This window comes from Microcaecilia unicolor, chromosome 1 (genome assembly GCF_901765095.1).
Source record: "Microcaecilia unicolor chromosome 1, aMicUni1.1, whole genome shotgun sequence".
Lineage (NCBI taxonomy): Eukaryota > Metazoa > Chordata > Amphibia > Gymnophiona > Siphonopidae > Microcaecilia > Microcaecilia unicolor.
Genome location: NC_044031.1, coordinates 320,508,661 through 320,526,297, shown reverse-complemented (window position 1 = coordinate 320,526,297; position 17,637 = coordinate 320,508,661). Strand labels below are relative to the sequence as shown.

The 17,637-nt window shown below is 45.2% G+C and overlaps 1 protein-coding gene across 1 annotated transcript in view; it reads right to left on the bottom strand.

Annotated features, from left to right (window-relative positions):
• Nucleotides 1-16,583, bottom strand: part of LY86 (lymphocyte antigen 86) — a 54,049-nt gene extending 37,466 nt beyond the window's left edge. The window contains exon 1 of the mRNA XM_030190053.1: nt 16,409-16,583. Coding sequence (XP_030045913.1) covers nt 16,409-16,529 — 121 coding nt within the window. The 5' untranslated portion in view covers nt 16,530-16,583. The remainder of the gene's footprint in view (nt 1-16,408) is intronic.
• Between the last annotated feature and the right edge of the window lie 1,054 nt (nt 16,584-17,637).

The window sequence follows — 17,637 nt, the reverse complement described above, 5'->3', positions numbered from 1 at the left end:
AAAATATGAAGGCAAAATACTGAACTGGAAAGTTACCTCAAGAAGTTAGACTCGGCATGCAGCAATACCAGAAAAATTGAAACTTACATTCAAAATATCACAGATGCACATTTCCAAAAGCTGACATATTCCAATTAATAAATTCTGAATAAATTACTTTTTTCTACCTTTGCTGTCTGATCATTTAGTTTTTCTATTCGCTTTGGTCCTAATGTCTTCTGTTTTATGCAGTGTCTTCTTTCCATTTGATATTTTTTCACTCACCATGTCCACCATCCTCCTGTGTGGAAAACAAACCAGCTGGATATGGGTGGATGGAGGAGAGGGCAGGGGAAAATGGAGAGTTGCTGGACATGGATGGATGGAAGGGAGGGAAGTCAGGAAGGAGATGCACATGGATGGAGGGGAGGGAACAGAGGAGAAATGTTGGACATGGATGGACAGGAGGGCTGTTGGTTGGGGAGCTGAGAGCTGAGGGAGAGCTGCCTGCAGCATTGCACCGACCCTGCGTTTGGGGGGGGCAATGCCCCCCCTCACCCCCCAAACTATGTCCATGCTTGATTCCCATCTTACTTTCACTCTCCAAATTTTGAATCTTTGTAAAATAGGATTTTTCATACTTTGCCAGCTCTGCTCAACTCGCTGATATTTCACCACCAATATTTTTTATTCCCTCATTCTTGAACTACTGACTTCATAGTTGGATTACTGTAATATTGTATACTTCGGTTGCACTCATTCTAATTTAAAAAGGCTGCAGTCTTTGCAAAATATGTCCATCAGATTATTATGTCATGCTTAGCATAGGACCATGTTTCTCCATTATTGCAGAAGTTTAACGACTACCTGTTCAACAAAGGATAATTTACAAATTGCTAGCCCTCACTTTTAAAGCACATAGGGTAGGGCTCCCACTCTACCTGAATTCACTCACTGTTCCTTAGTCTCCTGTCCATTTACTGCGTTCCCTTAATGATCACCGCCTCGTTCTGCCAGGGCCTAAGTTTACCCAATTAGATCTATTAGAAATCGTGCCTTCTTTTTCGCTGCCCCTTCTTTCTGCAATTCGCTCCCTCTCCATATCCATGCAGAATCTTCCTTTAAAGCTTTTAAACTTGCGCTAAAGGCTTGGCTTTTTCCACAGGCCTATGAATCTGTATAGTGTGTTCCCTTTGAGATTGGACTCCGTGGAATTGTTTTTGGATGCTTGTTGATATTGTTTTGTTTGCTCCTTAATTTCCTCCTGTTATATGCTTTTGTAGTAATCTTGTTTTTTACTAGGATGTTATATCTTTCCTATCCATATTGTAGTTATTTTCCTTTTAACCAATTTTGTTTTAATTATTAATTGTTGTAAACCGCTAAGACCTGCTAGATAGCATTAGCGGTATAGCAAAACTTAATAGACTATAACTATCATTTAAGCACACACCCATTTCCTGGCCTATTGAAAAATATCCTTTTTCCCAGCTGCAGTAAAAAATGGCCCAGAGCGCACCAAAAACATGTACCCACATTACCACAGTCCACTTTTTAGTGCTGCTTAGTAAAAGGACCCCTTAATGAACAAGATTCTCAAAAATGTATACCAATTTTTCAAAAGAGGAAAAATACCTCAGTAGTCTTATGCCACTAATAGTGTCTTCTCTAGGCTTTAAAACAGTTTCTTACATTGATCAATAAACCTCCATGTTCAAAGTGAAATTTTTCTTATCAAAAATATTTTACTTTTATAACTTTTCTTTCAAGTCATTATGTTCTACTGATTCTCAAAACATCCAAAGCAGGTCAAAAATTTATATCAGGCGAATCAAGATGGCGTCTTGAACGGATGTGCGGTTCTCTGTCTCTCAAGACACCACTCCGGCGAGAGGTTTGTCTTCCCGATCCTATGATGGGGAACAGAAAAGGGAAGACGGTGGCCCCTTCCTCCGTGGCACCGCCGCCAATACCCACCACTCGCCAGATGACTCTGGAGAGCTTCGGAGTAGGTACCCTTGGAGAGCGGATGCCTACTTCGGCAGACTCAGCCTCTTTGGGCCTAGAGCGCAGCATTGAAGGAGTGACGCTAAGTCCTCCTTCTTACACAGTTCCTTCGCGACCTGGAGACGATTTGATGCCAATGGGCTCACGACAGTTCGAGGTCTCACGGCCGGCGACATCTGTGGAAGGAGGACCTATGGGCACTTCAACCCCGGGGAAAGAATCACCTGAACAGGAGCGTGTGCAGGACACAGCTCCTTCAACTCGGGATATCATAACAGTAAGTACCGGAGGATTATTGAGACCTACAGTGGTGACTTTGAACACGCTATGGGACGCCATTCAAGGCGTGAATAATACCTTACTATTAATGAATACCTCAGTTAAAGGTGAAATAATAGAAATAAAAAAGACTAATCAGAAACTATCTGATCAAGTTCAAGAATAGAATGTAAAAACCATTAAAATGGCAGGAGAAATTGAAGAATTAAAAAATTTAACTACAGCTTTAATTAAAGAAAGAGATATCCAAGATAAAAAATTGGACTACCCTGAATATAATGGTCGTAGGAATAATTTGAGATTTTTGAATTTCCCGAAATCTCCTTTGATCACCTCAGTGGATATGCTCAATAAATACTTTTGTGATGTATTAGAGATACCTGTAGAGGGATATCCCCCTATAATGAGGGCCCAGTACATAACTGGAGTACCTAAATTACCTAAAGAGCAACCTCAAACTACTCCTACTCCTAACTTAAATCTGATTGAATTCCTGGGGAGTTCTCTTGAACATATTATGGAAAGAACGACATTACTGGTAACCTTCGCTCTTGAACCAGATAGGAATAATATCCTTCGTTCATATTTTCGCCATATCAATGATTCTTTCTTGGGACAAAAGATACAGGTTTTTCCCAATATGGCACGAAATACACAAAAAAAGGAGAAAAGAATTCTTGATATACAAATCAAGAGTTCTTAAAATAGGTGGATCTTTTTTGTTGAAATTTCCTCGTAAATGTTGTAAAATTGAATAAATAAAAATTAAAAAAAAAATTATATCAGGCATGGATGTTGTTCAAACATACCATCCTGGAAGCCCAGGTTAAATATATTCTATGTATTAAAAGAGGATGAAGGAAGACCAAATGACAGCCAACATAGTTAAAAAGTGAGGTGAAGGAAGCTATTAGAGCTAAAAGGAAATATCTATGGACTCTCAAAACAGAAAGTAGCATACCTTTCATGTAAATATGTTAAAGGCCGATGCAAATCACACAGTTATGGTGCTAGCTGTGAGCAACCTACCAGAAGAGTGTCAGGATAGTGAGCCCATACCTGACCTCCAAGCAGAGACATTACAAGAGGGATCTGACACTGAAGAGAGACTATTTAAACGTACAGACTGAAAACACTTTCAGTCAAAAGGGGGAACTAGAAACACATATAAAAGAGACACATTTTACATGCTCTAAGTATGAGAAAGATTTCAGTATGAAAAAAGAGCTAATGCAACACCTGGAAAATAGTAAAGAAACTGGACTATGTAAAAGTATGGAATATGAGAAAAACTGTATCAATAAAGCAAACATTTTAGAATATCAGATAAACACTGATAATAGAATATCTTCATGTCAGTATGACAGTAGCTTCAACCAGGAAGAAAGCTCCACAAGAAATGCAAAATTTTACTCAGGAGAGAGACCATTTTCAAATATGGAGTGTAAGAAATGTTTCCGTTGCCGAAAATTATTGTCAAAGCAGCATAGAATCCCTTCAGGAAAGAAACCATTTACATGCACTGAATGTAGAAAAAAGCTTTATTCATAAATCACAGCTAACCAAGCACCAGAGAATGCACCAGAGAATGCACACAGGAGTAAAACCATTCACATGTGCTGAGTGTGGTAAAAGCTTCTGTCAGAAGATACTCCTCACTATTCACAAAATGAAGCATACAGGATTAAAACTGTTAGCACGTACTGAGTGTGATAAAAGCTTTTGTTATAACCACCAGAAGGGCAATGAATATGGCAAAGCTGATGGCCTCTCCAGGAAGGAAAAGCCAGAACCGCCCTGACACTGGACTTTAGAGGCCGCAGTCGGAGGTCTCTCTCTTGAGGAGGGAGGTGTGACAGAACAGTGTGTTTTAAGCCTATAAAATTGCCTTTATTAAATCTTGAAGTGCATTTCTCTAGTTTGACCAGCAGGTTGTGCATGTTCTGTTTTAATACAAAGAACTGACCTTTCTTTCCTAGTTAACACAGGAAATGCCTGAGTGATGTAACTGGACTCTGGCCCAGGAGCTTTCTTCATTTCAATTGTACTGGCTTTTGCTCTAGTTTCAGCCCAGGAGAAGAGAGAGAACTCTTTGCTGAAGCCCTGCAAAAAACAGTTATATTTGATAACTGATGAAACAGCTATATGCCCTGATCTCCCCAGGTCCTTTCTAGGAAGTAAACAAATGTTTAGTTAGTGTTATAATTAATCCATATTTCAGTTACCTGTTGTTGTTTGTTGATTGTACTATTTAGTTCCACTGTTCAATTTTCAAGACAATAAATAATTTTGTTTATTGACTCTGCTGTCTGGACTGATAAAGAATCCTGGTAGTTTGTGTGTTGGGTCTGTGAGTGCTTTCTAGGAACTATGGGACCATTGGGAGTGTGGCTCCAGTAATCACTGGAGGATAATTTGAGAGCAGGAGATTTGCTCAGAGGTGGTTGTGACCCAGTCAGTGGGAGGAGGGTGCTAGTGTAGAGCACAAGTTGTAGGTGCAGGGAGACTTGAGCTGTGCTAGGATAGACCCTCTAAGTGACTACGGGGTAACCTCAGGCAGGTGGCTAGGTGTTTCGTGACAGTTATGCTTATGTTTATTATGGATGTCCTATTGTACTTTGCCTTGTGACAAGTGGAATATAAGTAAATAATAAATAAACAAACAAACAAGTAAATGAGGAGAGGAGGAAGTGGATGAGTGAGGTAAAGGGTATGGAGGGCTGTTATTTTGTTTTCTTCATCATCATCTGGAGTCACATGTATTTTTAAAACTTTAAATGGGGTCATATTAGATAAAACTTTAGTAAGAACTGTGACAGATGTTTAAGGGGCCCTTTTACTAAAGGGCATTAAGCCCTTAAAGTGCAGTTAACGCATGCTAATAGGCTACCATGAGCTAAGGGGAACATTAGCGTATGAGTTGCAAAAAATGCCCTGCAAAAATGCCACATTAAATCTGGGCTTACCACCAAATTCTATATATCGCACCAAAAATTGGGCACCGATCCAAGATGTTTGCCCAAATAAATTGGCTAATGAGCCAATTAGTGCCAATAATTGGGTGCTACTTGGCAGTAAATGGCACCAATTTGAATTTGCACACATCTTGCTACGCACTATTCTTTAGCAATGAGTGCCCAAATTCCATAGCGTGCAACCCCAAAGAGGGCATGGTCATGAGCAGGTCAGAGATGTTCCTAAAATTTGCACACTGTTATAGAATACTGGGGATGTGTACCCAAATTAGGTGTTGGGAATTACACCTGGTTTTAGCAGGTGTAAAACCTGGTGCTCAAATTTGGGCACTGCAATTGGAACTCAGTGCTATGCTATAATGGGCGCTTACTATGTTAGCCCTACCAATAGGCATTGACCTCAGGCAGCATGCTCCAGGAGTGGAACTGTTCCCTCCCTCATCAAACCTTTACCTTATTTGTTTCTTTTTGAAAATGTGGCAGTGGCAACGATTCCCATAGGCTGCCCTGCCGCCAGCACCAACCTCTTCTCCCACTGCAGCCTGCCTCTTGATGTAACTTCCTGTTTCCTCACAGGTGAGAGAAAGTAGTGAAGAGGCCGGTGCCTGCGGCAGGTCAGCCTATGGGAATCGCCACTGCTGCCGTTACCGCCTTGTAGAAACAAAAGAAGCTAATCGCAGGGAAATGGGGAGAAGATAGACTGGGCATGGGGGCAGGGATGGGCAGCATCTCATCTCTGTCTTGGGTGGCAGATTGCCTGGGCTCATCATAGAATAGTATGGAGCACCAATTTTTCTAGGTGCTGACTTTTGAGTGCCATTTACTGAATCTAGCCCTATGTGTGCAGAAAAGTCCTGTGTTAGAATGCGCTAAGACCAGATTTTGTATGAACAGCTTGAAAAGCTAAAGGTGGACAAAGCCATGGGACCAGATGGAATCCACCCCAGGATATTGAGGGAGCTCAGAGAGGTTCTGGCGGGTCCTCTTAAAGATTTGTTTAATATATCCTTGCAGACGGGAGAGGTTCCGAGGGATTGGAGAACGGCAGAGATGGTCCCTCTTCACAAGAGTGGCGATAGGGAAGAAGCTGGAAACTACAGGCCGGTAAGCCTCACTTCGATTATTGGAAAAGTAATGGAAGCGATGCTGAAGGAAAGGATAGTGAATTTCCTGGAAGCCAATAAGTTGCAAGATCCGAGACAACATGGTTTTACCAAAGGGAAATCGTGCCAAACAAATCTCATTGAGTTCTTTGATTGGGTGACAGGAGAATTGAATCAGGGACGAGCTATGGACGTAATCTACTTAGATTTCAGCAAAGCTTTTGACACGGTTCCCCACAGGAGGCTCTTAAATAAACTGGATGGGCTGAAGATAGGACCCGAAATGGTGAACTGGATTAGGAACTGGTTGACGGACAGAAGCCAGAGGGTGGTGGTGAATGGAATTCGCTCGGAGGAGGGAAAGGTGAGTAGTGGTGTGCCTCGAAGATCGGTGCTGGGACCGATTCTGTTCAATATATTTGTGAGTGACATTGCCGAGGGATTAGAAGGTAAAGTTTGCCTATTTGTGGATGATACTAAGATCTGTAACCCGGGAGGGAGTGGAAAACATGAAAAAGGATATGAGGAAGCTAGAAGAATTGTCTAAGGTTTGGCAGTTAAAATTCAATGCGAAGAAATGCAAAGTGATGCACTTAGGGAATAGAAATCCTCGGGAGATGTATGTGTTAGGAGGGGAGAATCTGATAGGTACGGATGGGGAGAGGGATCTTGGGGTGATAGTATCTGAGGATCTCAAGGCGACAAAACAGTGTGACAAGGTGGTGGACATAGCTAGAAGGTTGTTAGGCTGTATAGAGAGAGGTGTGACCATCAGAAGAAAGGAGGTGTTGATGCCCCTGTATAAGTCATTGGTGAGGCCCCACCTAGAGTATTGTGTTCAGTTTTGGAGGCCGTACCTTGCGAAGGATGTAAAAAGAATTGATGCGGTGCAAAGAAAAGCTACGAGAATGGTAAGGGATTTGCGTTACAAGACGTATGAGGAGAGACTTGATGACCTGAACATGTATACTCTGGAAGAAAGGAGAAACAGGGGTGATATGATACAGACGTTCAAATATTTGAAAAGTATTAATCCGCAAACAACCTTTTCCAGAGGTGCGAAGGAGGTAGACCGAGAGGACATGAAATGAGATTGAAGGGGGCAGACTCAAGAAAAATGTCAGGAAGTATTTTTTTCACGGAGAGAGTAGTGGATGCTTGGAATGCCCTCCCGCGGGAGGTGGTGGAAATGAAAACAGTAACAGAATTCAAACACGCGTGGGATAAACATAAAGGAATCCTGTTCAGAAGGAATGGATCCTAAGGAGCTTAGCTAAGATTGGGTGGCAGAGCCGGTGGCGGGAGGCGGGGATAGTGCTGGGCAGACTTATACGGTCTGTGCCAGAGCCGGTTGTAGGAGGCGGGGCTGGTGGTTGGGAGGCAGGGATAGTGCCGGGCAGACTTACACGGTCTGTGCCCTGAAAAGGACAGGTACAAATCAAGGTAAGGTATACACAAAAAGTAGCACATATGAGTTTATTTTGTTGGGCAGACTGGATGGACCATGCAGGTCTTTTTCTGCCGTCATTTACTAGGTTACTATGTATTTTACCACACCTTAATAAAAGAGCCCCTAAATTAGTAGAATGCAATGCATTGCCATTAGAACTGGCCCTTGTGCAAAGTATATAACAGTGGAGAATCGTGGTCATAACATTAATAAAAATCTCTCAAAAAAAATTTGAAACAGTAGTGAATGCTTTTCCTTTGAAGAAATGAAATATCAAGCAGCTGGGCAGGGGGGGTCACGTGATGATCGGGTAGTGAACGGAGGATGCCCATGAGAGGAGTTCCTGAATGGATCCCTAATTATTCTTTATTTAATACCCCATTGCAGCACAAAACCCAGATAGGAACGCTGGGGCAGTCTTCAACTTTCCTCACTCTGCTTTTTACTACTTTGGAGCAAGATGATAGAGTCTAGCATAGCCGGAAAGACGCCGCGTAATGCGAAAGAGCAGAATCGATTAGTGGAAGACAAAATGGCACTAGACCCATCGATACCCATGGTCACACTGCAGGAGGAAACGGTTCAGGAACTTACCCGAAGTGTTGCTGCCATCCTTGAAAACAAGCTATCAAAGCTCCAATCGTCAGTAGATGATAGTAAGACTTGTTTGGAATCCCAAGGAGCTCGCCTGCAACAAGTAGAAGACTGCGTGGCCCATGCAGAGGACTAGTTGGCCTCGGCTGAGAATTGGCTGCGGATACTCGAGGAGGAAAATAAGACCCTTTCCAATCATCCTTTCCAATCATCTTGAAGATCAAGAAAACAGAGCCAGATGAAATAACATCAGGTTAGTGGGCATTCCGGAGTCAGTTAAAGACAGCGAACTCCCCACTCTAGCTCCTCACGCAATTGGGGTTCCCGGCGGTGGCCCTCCCTATTAAGATAGAGCAAGCACATCGTCTGGGAGGCACGGTACTACCAGCAGGCTGCCCACGTACAGTGATAGTCCAAGTCCTGAATTTCGCAGACAAAGCTCAAATTATGGCACTCTACAGGCAAAAATGGGACTTATGCTACGAGGGTACACTCCTGTGGAATTTTCAGGACTACAATCTGGTGGCAGGAAAGCGGAGAGCGTTGGCCCCTCACTGCATGACCCTTTTCAAACGAGGCATGCAATTCTCACTGCACTACCCGGCAAACGTTCGTCTACACTATCAGAACAAATAGCTCTTTTTCGAGGAACCCAAGAAACTGCAGGACTTTATAGAGTCGCTACCACCTGTGAAATAAAACGTGGTTTAAGACTGTGTTCGATATCTGCATGGTAACCCTTATCCTATTTGACTGCTTAATCTTTGATCAGGCTTTCTGCATAATGATGTTTTTCTTCTTGACGGTCTGAGTTGACTGAGTAATGTAGCCATTGCGGACGGTTATGGAGTCCGAGGGCCTGGTTATACCTGCTGGCTGCTTCGTGGTTTGCCTTCTGCAGCTATATTTGTAGGGTTCTTCATTACACTCATGTAGCTTATCCAAGATGGTTGTCTTTCTTCATGAGGGATTGGGACCTTGGACTTTCATGCAAGCTGAGTAGTATGGAAATTGTGGGTGGTCATGGAAACCAAGGGCCTGGCTTTATGAGCGGGTTGACTTGTGGCTCGCCCACTGCATCAAGCTAAGAGCGCAATAAGCCTCTTTAGACACTGTTTGTTATCTAAACGCCTTTGTTCTGCTGTCTCTATCAATAACTGCATGCTGTTTGGGGGTTATATGGTGGGACCGGGAAGGGGCTCCTCTCTATGTAGATATTTGGGAAATATGGTTGCTTCTGTTGGGGGAGCTTTACTGTCATTAGTGCTGGTGGGTTTGTGGGTGGGGTGGGGTGGGGTGGGATGGGGGAGAGTTGTACTCTATGATCTCTGTTGAGGTGTGGATTTTGTATGACTGATTGGGAATGTGTGAATGTGTATATGCGATATGCAGGTGCGTGCAACGGTTGTAGCTGGGCGGGTGGGTGTTGGTGGAGAGCTAACTATGGGCTTAAGTTGCTATTCTTTCTACTCCAAAATGGGGATTTAGTTCATGAGCTACTGGGGGTCGAGGCTGGGAGGCCCCCTGTTTTTTGACGATAGCAGTGGCTTTTATACATCTTTATTGTTTTCTTTTGCTAGTATGACTGACTCAAAAATCACTACCTGGAAAGTGGGAGGGATTAATTCACCCATCAAAAGAACAAAAATCTTGCAATACTTACAAAGAACCAATGCAGACATTGCATTCTTGCAGGAGACACATCTCACCGCAGGGGAACACGTTAAGCTTAAGCGAGGTTGGGTGGGGACCCTGGGGTTCTCCTCTTTTTCAGGCAAACAGCGAGGAGTGGCCACTTTATTTCACAAGCGCCTTGCTTTTGACCTACACAACACGATTACAGACCCATCAGGACGTTACCTGTTATTAGCGGGGAAGCTTCAGGGGAAAAATATTTTACTCTGCAATTTTTACGCTCCAAACATCCCTGACCCCACTTGTTGCGGAACACGCCAATTACTCTCCGCTTATAGCTGGGGATTTTAACACTGTCATCGATACTTTGGTGGACGCCAAACCAGCACGGATGGTATCCCAGTGGTCGAGTCGAGGTCATGGAGGCCTGGGTGCTCTCCTGGAGGAACTAGATCTGATAGACACATGGAGAGTATTGCATCCACTGGAGACAGATTTCACCTATTACTCTGGAGCCCAAGGGTCATACTCTCGGATAGATTATATATTAATACCGGTCACAAGCACTCATCGTCTCCTGTGGGCAGACATTAACACCCCCGATTTCACGGATCATTCCACAGTAGACCTTCGCCTGTATTGGGGGGACAAGACATCAGATAAATGGTGGCGAATTAATCCAGCCCTGTACCGTGATAAAGGTTTTTGTGCTTATGTGCGACAAGCTTGGGATGATTATGAGCTCCAGAATAACACAGTAGAAGTCGATGCTGGCATTTTTTGGGAAGCTGGCAAGGTGGTACTTCAGGGCCAAATCCTTTCGTACATAGTCTCAACCCGAAAAAGGTGCTACGCAGAAATTTTAAGGCTACGTAAAGAGTTACAACAACATCAAAAGCAACATATCCAGCAGCCCACTGCAGCCATTCAGACTAAGGTTCTGGAAGTTAAGAAATCCCTTAATGATCTATTATTTCAGGGAGCCCAGGCCAATATTACTAATTATAAATATGAACTTCACAAATGGGGAAACAAAACGGGGAAATTACTGGCCCACCTACTAAAACCTAAACACTCAAAATCCTACGTTGCAAAAATAAAAGATCAGGGGGGCCGGTCTCACACTCAGGTAACAAATATTTTAAACACCTTCCAACAATTCTACAAGGACCTATATGCCCCTGGTCTGTACGATGAACATAATAGAGATGCTTTCTTCCGTTCTCTGCCCCTCCCTCAGATATCTTCGGAACAACTAGCCTATCTTAACAAAGCTATTGAAGCGGCAGAGGTACTGGCCATTAAAAATCTCAAACTGGCTAATGCGCCAAGGGATGGCCTGGGAGCAGAGACTATAAAATCCTACGGATGAGGGTATGTGGTATATTGGTACACATGGGCATGGGGGCGGTTCGAAAGGGGCAATTTGTATCACACCAAAACCATGCCTATGTAGTTGTGCTTCCCAAGCCGGGGAGGGACAGAGAACTATTGGGCTCCTACAGACCTCCCTATTAAACCAAGGCCAACAGCTACTCACGACAGTGCTAGCGGATAGATTTAATTGTATTTTACCTGATCTTATTCATGAGGACCAAGTCGGTTTTGTGCCTGGTCGCTACTCCTCTACCAATTTACTTAAAGTACTAGCAACTCTACAGAAGAAACACTTAGCTTCAGAGGAGGTTGTAGTGGCCAGTCTTGATGCAGAAAAAGTGTTTGATAAGATAACTTCGGACTACTTATTTTGGGTGCTCCCCCGATACGGGATTCAGGGCACGTTTGTAAATTGGATCCGCACCATCTACTACTACTACTTATCATTTCTAAAGCACTACTAGATGTATGCAGCGCTGTATCGCTGCCCTACAGTGCAGATTTTGGTAAATGGCCAAAGATCATTGCCCTTTGACTTGCACCGGGGTACCAGACAGGGCTGCCCCTTGTCACCGCTACTTTTTCTGTTGTTTTTAGAGCCTTTGGCAGCCCGGCTCAGGACATTCAGAGAGATTCAGGGAGTATCAGTTGGAGGTAGAGAGCTTATAATCAGCACGTATGCAGATGACATGTCTATGTCAGCAAGGCCAGGCAGAACATGCCTAAAATTGTACAAATTATTGAACACTTTGGCAGTTTTTCTGGGCTAAAAATTAATTATGATAAATCAGAGGCTTTAGCTATGAATAACACATATCCTCTGGATTATTGGGGTGATTTTCCCCTGGGCTGGGCTCATGATACAATTAAATATTTAGGAATACATATAGGACTGGATGCGTAGCTGACGTATCAGAAAAATATCACTCAGAAAGTGGAACTTATTAAGGACCTTTGTCACCGATGGAAAGACCTCCCACTGTCCTTTCTTGGGAAGGTAGCAGTTGTGAAGATGGTACTTTTCCCAAAACCTTTTTATATGTGCCCCAAACCCTGCCCATCTGGGTCAAACCCTTAGAGGAGCGCCTATATAAAAGTATCATCCACCAATTTAACTGGAGGGCTCGTGGAGCACGCATCAGCTATGCCAAATTAATTTTGCCCAGGGATGGGGGCGACCTGCGCTTAGCAGACCTCCGCTTGTACAATGTTGCAGCTATATTGAGATGGGTTCATGAGGGAATGGGATTATCACCTAAATTCACACCCCCAGATTTTATGAAGGGATGGTGCCACCCCTTCGTCTTCATTAACATCATGCATGGGTGGATCCCAGGAGCGGGGGTGCCAATGCTCCCACCTTTCTTTCGCATAATGCGTCGGACCTGGAGATGGTGGCGGATCAGGACAGGGGGAAGCGCAAGAGCGTCACCATTCCTACAGTTTGTGGGGAGCCAGGGATACCTCCCCGGGATAGACTTTGCAAGATTCCATGAGTGGCAGTCCAAGGGATATTTGGCGGTGGGAATCTTCTTACAGGCAAATGGGGGTCAAATGCCATCCTTCGATCAGGTGAAGTCCCGATGGGTCCTGCCCAACTCTCATTTTTTACAATATATGCAGGCTAGGCACTACTGTACCTATCTCATGCAATCACACCAGACATCCTTATCATGGACAGACTCAGATAGAGCGCTTGTGGGAATTTCACACAAGACCAATACCCTGTCTAATTGGTATGGATTGCTTTGTGACCAGGCAGACTCAGGTTATCTTGATCGATTAGCGATGGACTTGACTAATGACTTGGGGGGAAAATGTTTCTCCAGGAACCCTTAGCTCTCTTTTCTCAAACCTATGGTTGGGGGTTCCCCAGGCTGATCTCAAAGAAACCCAATCCAAGCTACTGCATTGGTCATATATTACTAAAGCAAGGGGAAAGAAATTGGGGATGTGGCAAGATGACACTTCTGAGAAATGTGGGAGGGGTGGGTACATGGCTTCATAGCTTCCTAGAGTGTCCCATCTTAGCTGCCATCTGGAGGGGTGCTATGAATGCTCTGGTGACTGTGGTGGGACCCATCACCTGGGATTATACTTTTCTCATGCTGGGTTGGGATCTGAATTTAAGGGAGCAAGGGATAAGACCTATGGGCACAAAATTCTTACACTTAGCCACTTTAATGGTATTTCGTGATATTCTACGCCACTGGGTGGATGTCAATCCTTCCAGCTATGCAGAATAGCAGCACAAAATGTTCGAGCTAGGCACCTACGAGCTCAAGGATAGTTCTCCAAGACATACCCCTGAATAGGAATACTATAAAACACTATGGCTTTCTTTCCATGCCCTACCCGGGATGCCCTAGGGTGGTGATGGCGAACCTATGGCACGCATGCCAGAGAGGGCACGCGGAGCCCTCTCTGTTGGCACGCGCGCCGCCGGTCGCCTCACCCGAAACTTAGCCCTCCCACCCACCTGGCGTCAAGCATTCCTCCCTCCCTCCCACCTGGCACCAGCCCGCCCGGCCTCCATCTCTCCCTCCAAACCCGAAGAAATTTAAAAGTCTTCCCTTGTCCGAGTAGGCGGCGTCAGCATCAGCAGTAGCAGTGAAAAGCGTGCTGCTGGTTCGTCGCGTCTTCAGCCTTCCGTCTCTCAAGCTCTCTGGTCCCGCCCTCATTTCCTGTTAGGGCGGGACCAGAGAGCTTGAGAGACGGAAGGCTGAAGACGCGCCGAACCAGCAGCATGCTTTTCGCTGCTACTGCTGATGCTGACGCCGCCTACTCGGACAAGGGAAGACTTTTAAATTTGTTCGGGTTCGGAGGAAGGGATGGATGGCGGGCTGGTGCCGGGTGGGAGGGAGGGAGGAATGCTTGACGCCGGGTGGGTGGGAGGGTGCCCTGGTGCACGCCGGGTGGGAGGGAGGGAGCGAGGCCTGGTGCTTGGGTGGGAGTGCTGGGTGGGTGGGAGGGTGGCCGGCCTGCCTGCCTGGTGCTTGGGTGGGTGGGTGGGTGGGAGGCCTGCCTGCTTGCTTGCTTGCTGCTTGGGTGGGTGGGAGGCCTGGTGCTTGGGTGGGAGTGCTGGGTGGGTGGATGGCCTGGTGCTGGGTGGGAGGGAGGGAGGCTTGGGTGCTTGGGTGGCCTGGTGCTTGGGTGGGAGGCCTGGTGCTTGGGTGGGAGTGATGGGTGAGTGCATGGCCTGGTGCTTGGGTGGGAGGGAGGCAGGCCTGGGGCTGGGTGGGTGGCCTGGTGCTGGGTGGGAGGGAGGGAGGCTTGGGTGGGAGGCCTGGTGCTTGGGTGGGAGTGCTGGGTGGGTGCATGGCCTGGTGCTTGGGTGGGTGTCCTGGTGCTTGGGTGGGAGTGCTGGATGGGTGGATGGCCTGGTGCTGGGTGGGAGGGAGGGAGGCTTGGGTGCTTGGGTGGCCTGGTGCTTGGGTGGGAGGCCTGGTGCTTGGGTGGGAGTGCTGGATGGATGCATGGCCTGGTGCTGGGTGGGAGGGAGGGAGGCTTGGTGCTGGGTGGCCTGGTGCTGGGTGGGAGGGAGGTCTGCCGCTGGGAGGGCAGGGGGGAGAGGAGGGTGGCTGGAGGGGAGGGCAGGGGGGAGAGGAGGGTGGCTGGAGGGGAGGGTAGGGGAGAGAGGAGGGTGGCTGGACACGGGCGGCTGGAGGGGAGAGGAGGGTGGCTGGACATTTGTGGCTGGAGGGGAGAGGAGGATTGCTGGACATGGATGGAGGGCAAGAAATGAAGAAGAAAGGAGGAAAGTAAAGATATAAATGGAAAGGAAACCCTGGAAACAGAGTTAAGAGAACAGATAGCAGCAGAATCAGCGACTAGGACCAATATGGATAGAAAAACAAAATCACCAGACAACAAAGGTAGAAAAAAAATCATTTTATTTTCATATTAGTGTTTGGAATATGTCCAATTTGAGAATTTACATCTGCTGTCTTATTTTGCACTGGGTATACTGGAGCTGTAATAACTTACAGAAATGATTTATAATGAAAGAAAATCATGTTATTTTTTTCTCCTATACTAGTATAATATTTTCAATAATGTCTGTTTATATGCGCCATGGCTGGTGTAAGGGGGTGTGGCTATCATGGGGTAGAGTCATATGTGGTGACCCCGCCCATAATGAGTACCGGCACTTCGCGATGAGTAATTAGATTTTGGGTTGCTGTTTGGGCACTCGGTCTCTGAAAGGTTCGCTATCACTGCCCTAGGGTCTTAGGATTTGGACATCTGTTCAGCCCAACCCTGTTTGGCTTGATGTAAATACTGTTTGTGGGAGCGAATATAAGGAGATGACTGTAATGAGGTGAGAGAGTGGAAGGATGTTTGGTGCAACAAGTGTGAGTGGGGGGTACAACTACATTGAAAAATAAGAAAACTCCGGAGGGTTCTGAGGGCTGAGCATTTCATTTTACTGAGTCCAGAAGCTGTAGAGGAAGTAGAAATTCTAGAAGGGTGATGGGTAGTTCTGCAATAAATATGCCATTCCCTTTGTTTTCTTATATTATGTTTTTATGTAATCCTATGCTTGCTACAGTTGTTGGCACATGATATTTGCACGTCTCTTTTCCCTCAATAAAGACATTTACAAAAAAAAAAAAAAAGAAATATCAAGCAGCTGAGCTTCCTAGTATGATACACGTACAGTAAGTACATTCATTATAGTCACACTGAAGCTGATGGCAAAGAATGAGGAACTACAGTAAGGAAGTTTCCAGTCTTTGATTAGCAAGCTTTACTGTGTATGTAATAATCTGAATTGCTATCACTTACGTGTTTATGTCTTTCTAGGCACTTCACCTCCCATGCTATTACTGTTCGAGTTGGTAAGCTCCTTTGCCAGAGGTCTTACTCACCAGCCTGCCTCAGAATGACCACCCAAACTGAGGGACCAAGGTAAGAAGCGAGGCACCCTCAGCAGAGAAGCAAGGTTAATTGCCCCTTTCATAGCTGAGTGAGCGGTAAATGAAAACCCCATGTTTAAATAAACTCACCACAACTTCTGTAATACCATTCCAGATCCGGCTCTCTGCAGATCGTGTGCATGGGCCATTCTTTGCTCTCCAACACATAAAAAAGAAAGAAGGCAGAGACTGCAGTAGTAAAGATGTTCATTTTGTGACTGATTATTTTTCTTTCATTTGCTTTGGCGCAGACCTGGCGAGATGGTTTCACTTCCTTATCTGAATGACTGTAAGTGAGGGAAAGAAAGCAAACCCTCCCCCATACCCTCATGTGCAGGGCAGTGTAAACATCTCACCCTCTTTTGTTACAGTTTTCAAAATTCAGTTAGTTGCCTTCATACTCAACTAATAATTTTTTTTTAAATTTAGTACAATCTTTATTCATGATAACCACACAAATGTAATAGCAAGCTAACACAACAATAACACACACACACACACACAAAAAGAAAAATAGAAAACAAGACAAACTTAACAAGGGAAAGGTATCAAAAAGGTTATCATTTTCAGTACATCACTACTTGCAGGCTCAAAAAAAAAATAAACATTTGTAACAACTGGCATTGGACTATGAACCTGGAGGGCTCACAATCTAACACCCCCCCCCCCCCCCCCGTTTACTAAGCCGCACTAGTGGCTGCTGCACGGCAGTGCCAACACAGCCCATTCAAAGTGAATGGGCTGTGTCAGCATTAGCGCACCAGCGCCTATGTTTACTAAGGTGCGCTATGGGTGTGTTAGCATTTTTAACGCGCTGTGAGGAGTACAGGAGCATGGAGTGGGAAACAGCTAAGGCAGGAGGGAGAAAGTCTCCTTAGGGTGTCCTAAACCCGCAAGGGAGGGCAGAGCCCCAACATTCCAGTCCTCAAGGATCAAACAGGTCAGAGAAAGCAGCTTGTCACCTTCCACAGAGAGAACAGGAAGATCCAATGACTACAATTCCCATCCCAGCAGCCATTGAGGGAGACACAGGGTACAACCAGGAAGAGTTCTCTATACTACCAGTCCCAGAATAATCAGGAGGATATGGGACAGCTGGAGGAGAGAGTTGTAGATCCTTTTAAAATAATGATAAGCTTTCAGTGCATCTTAATTATGAAGGAAAATAGCTCCACATTTTTGGACATATCACTTTAAACATTGATTATGACATTTTTCCAACCTGATCTCCTTGAATGAAGGGATTTCTAATAAAGAACTGGTAGCAGATCATAGAGATCTAGGGGTTGAAATATCCCCAGGCTGATTGCAATCACTGG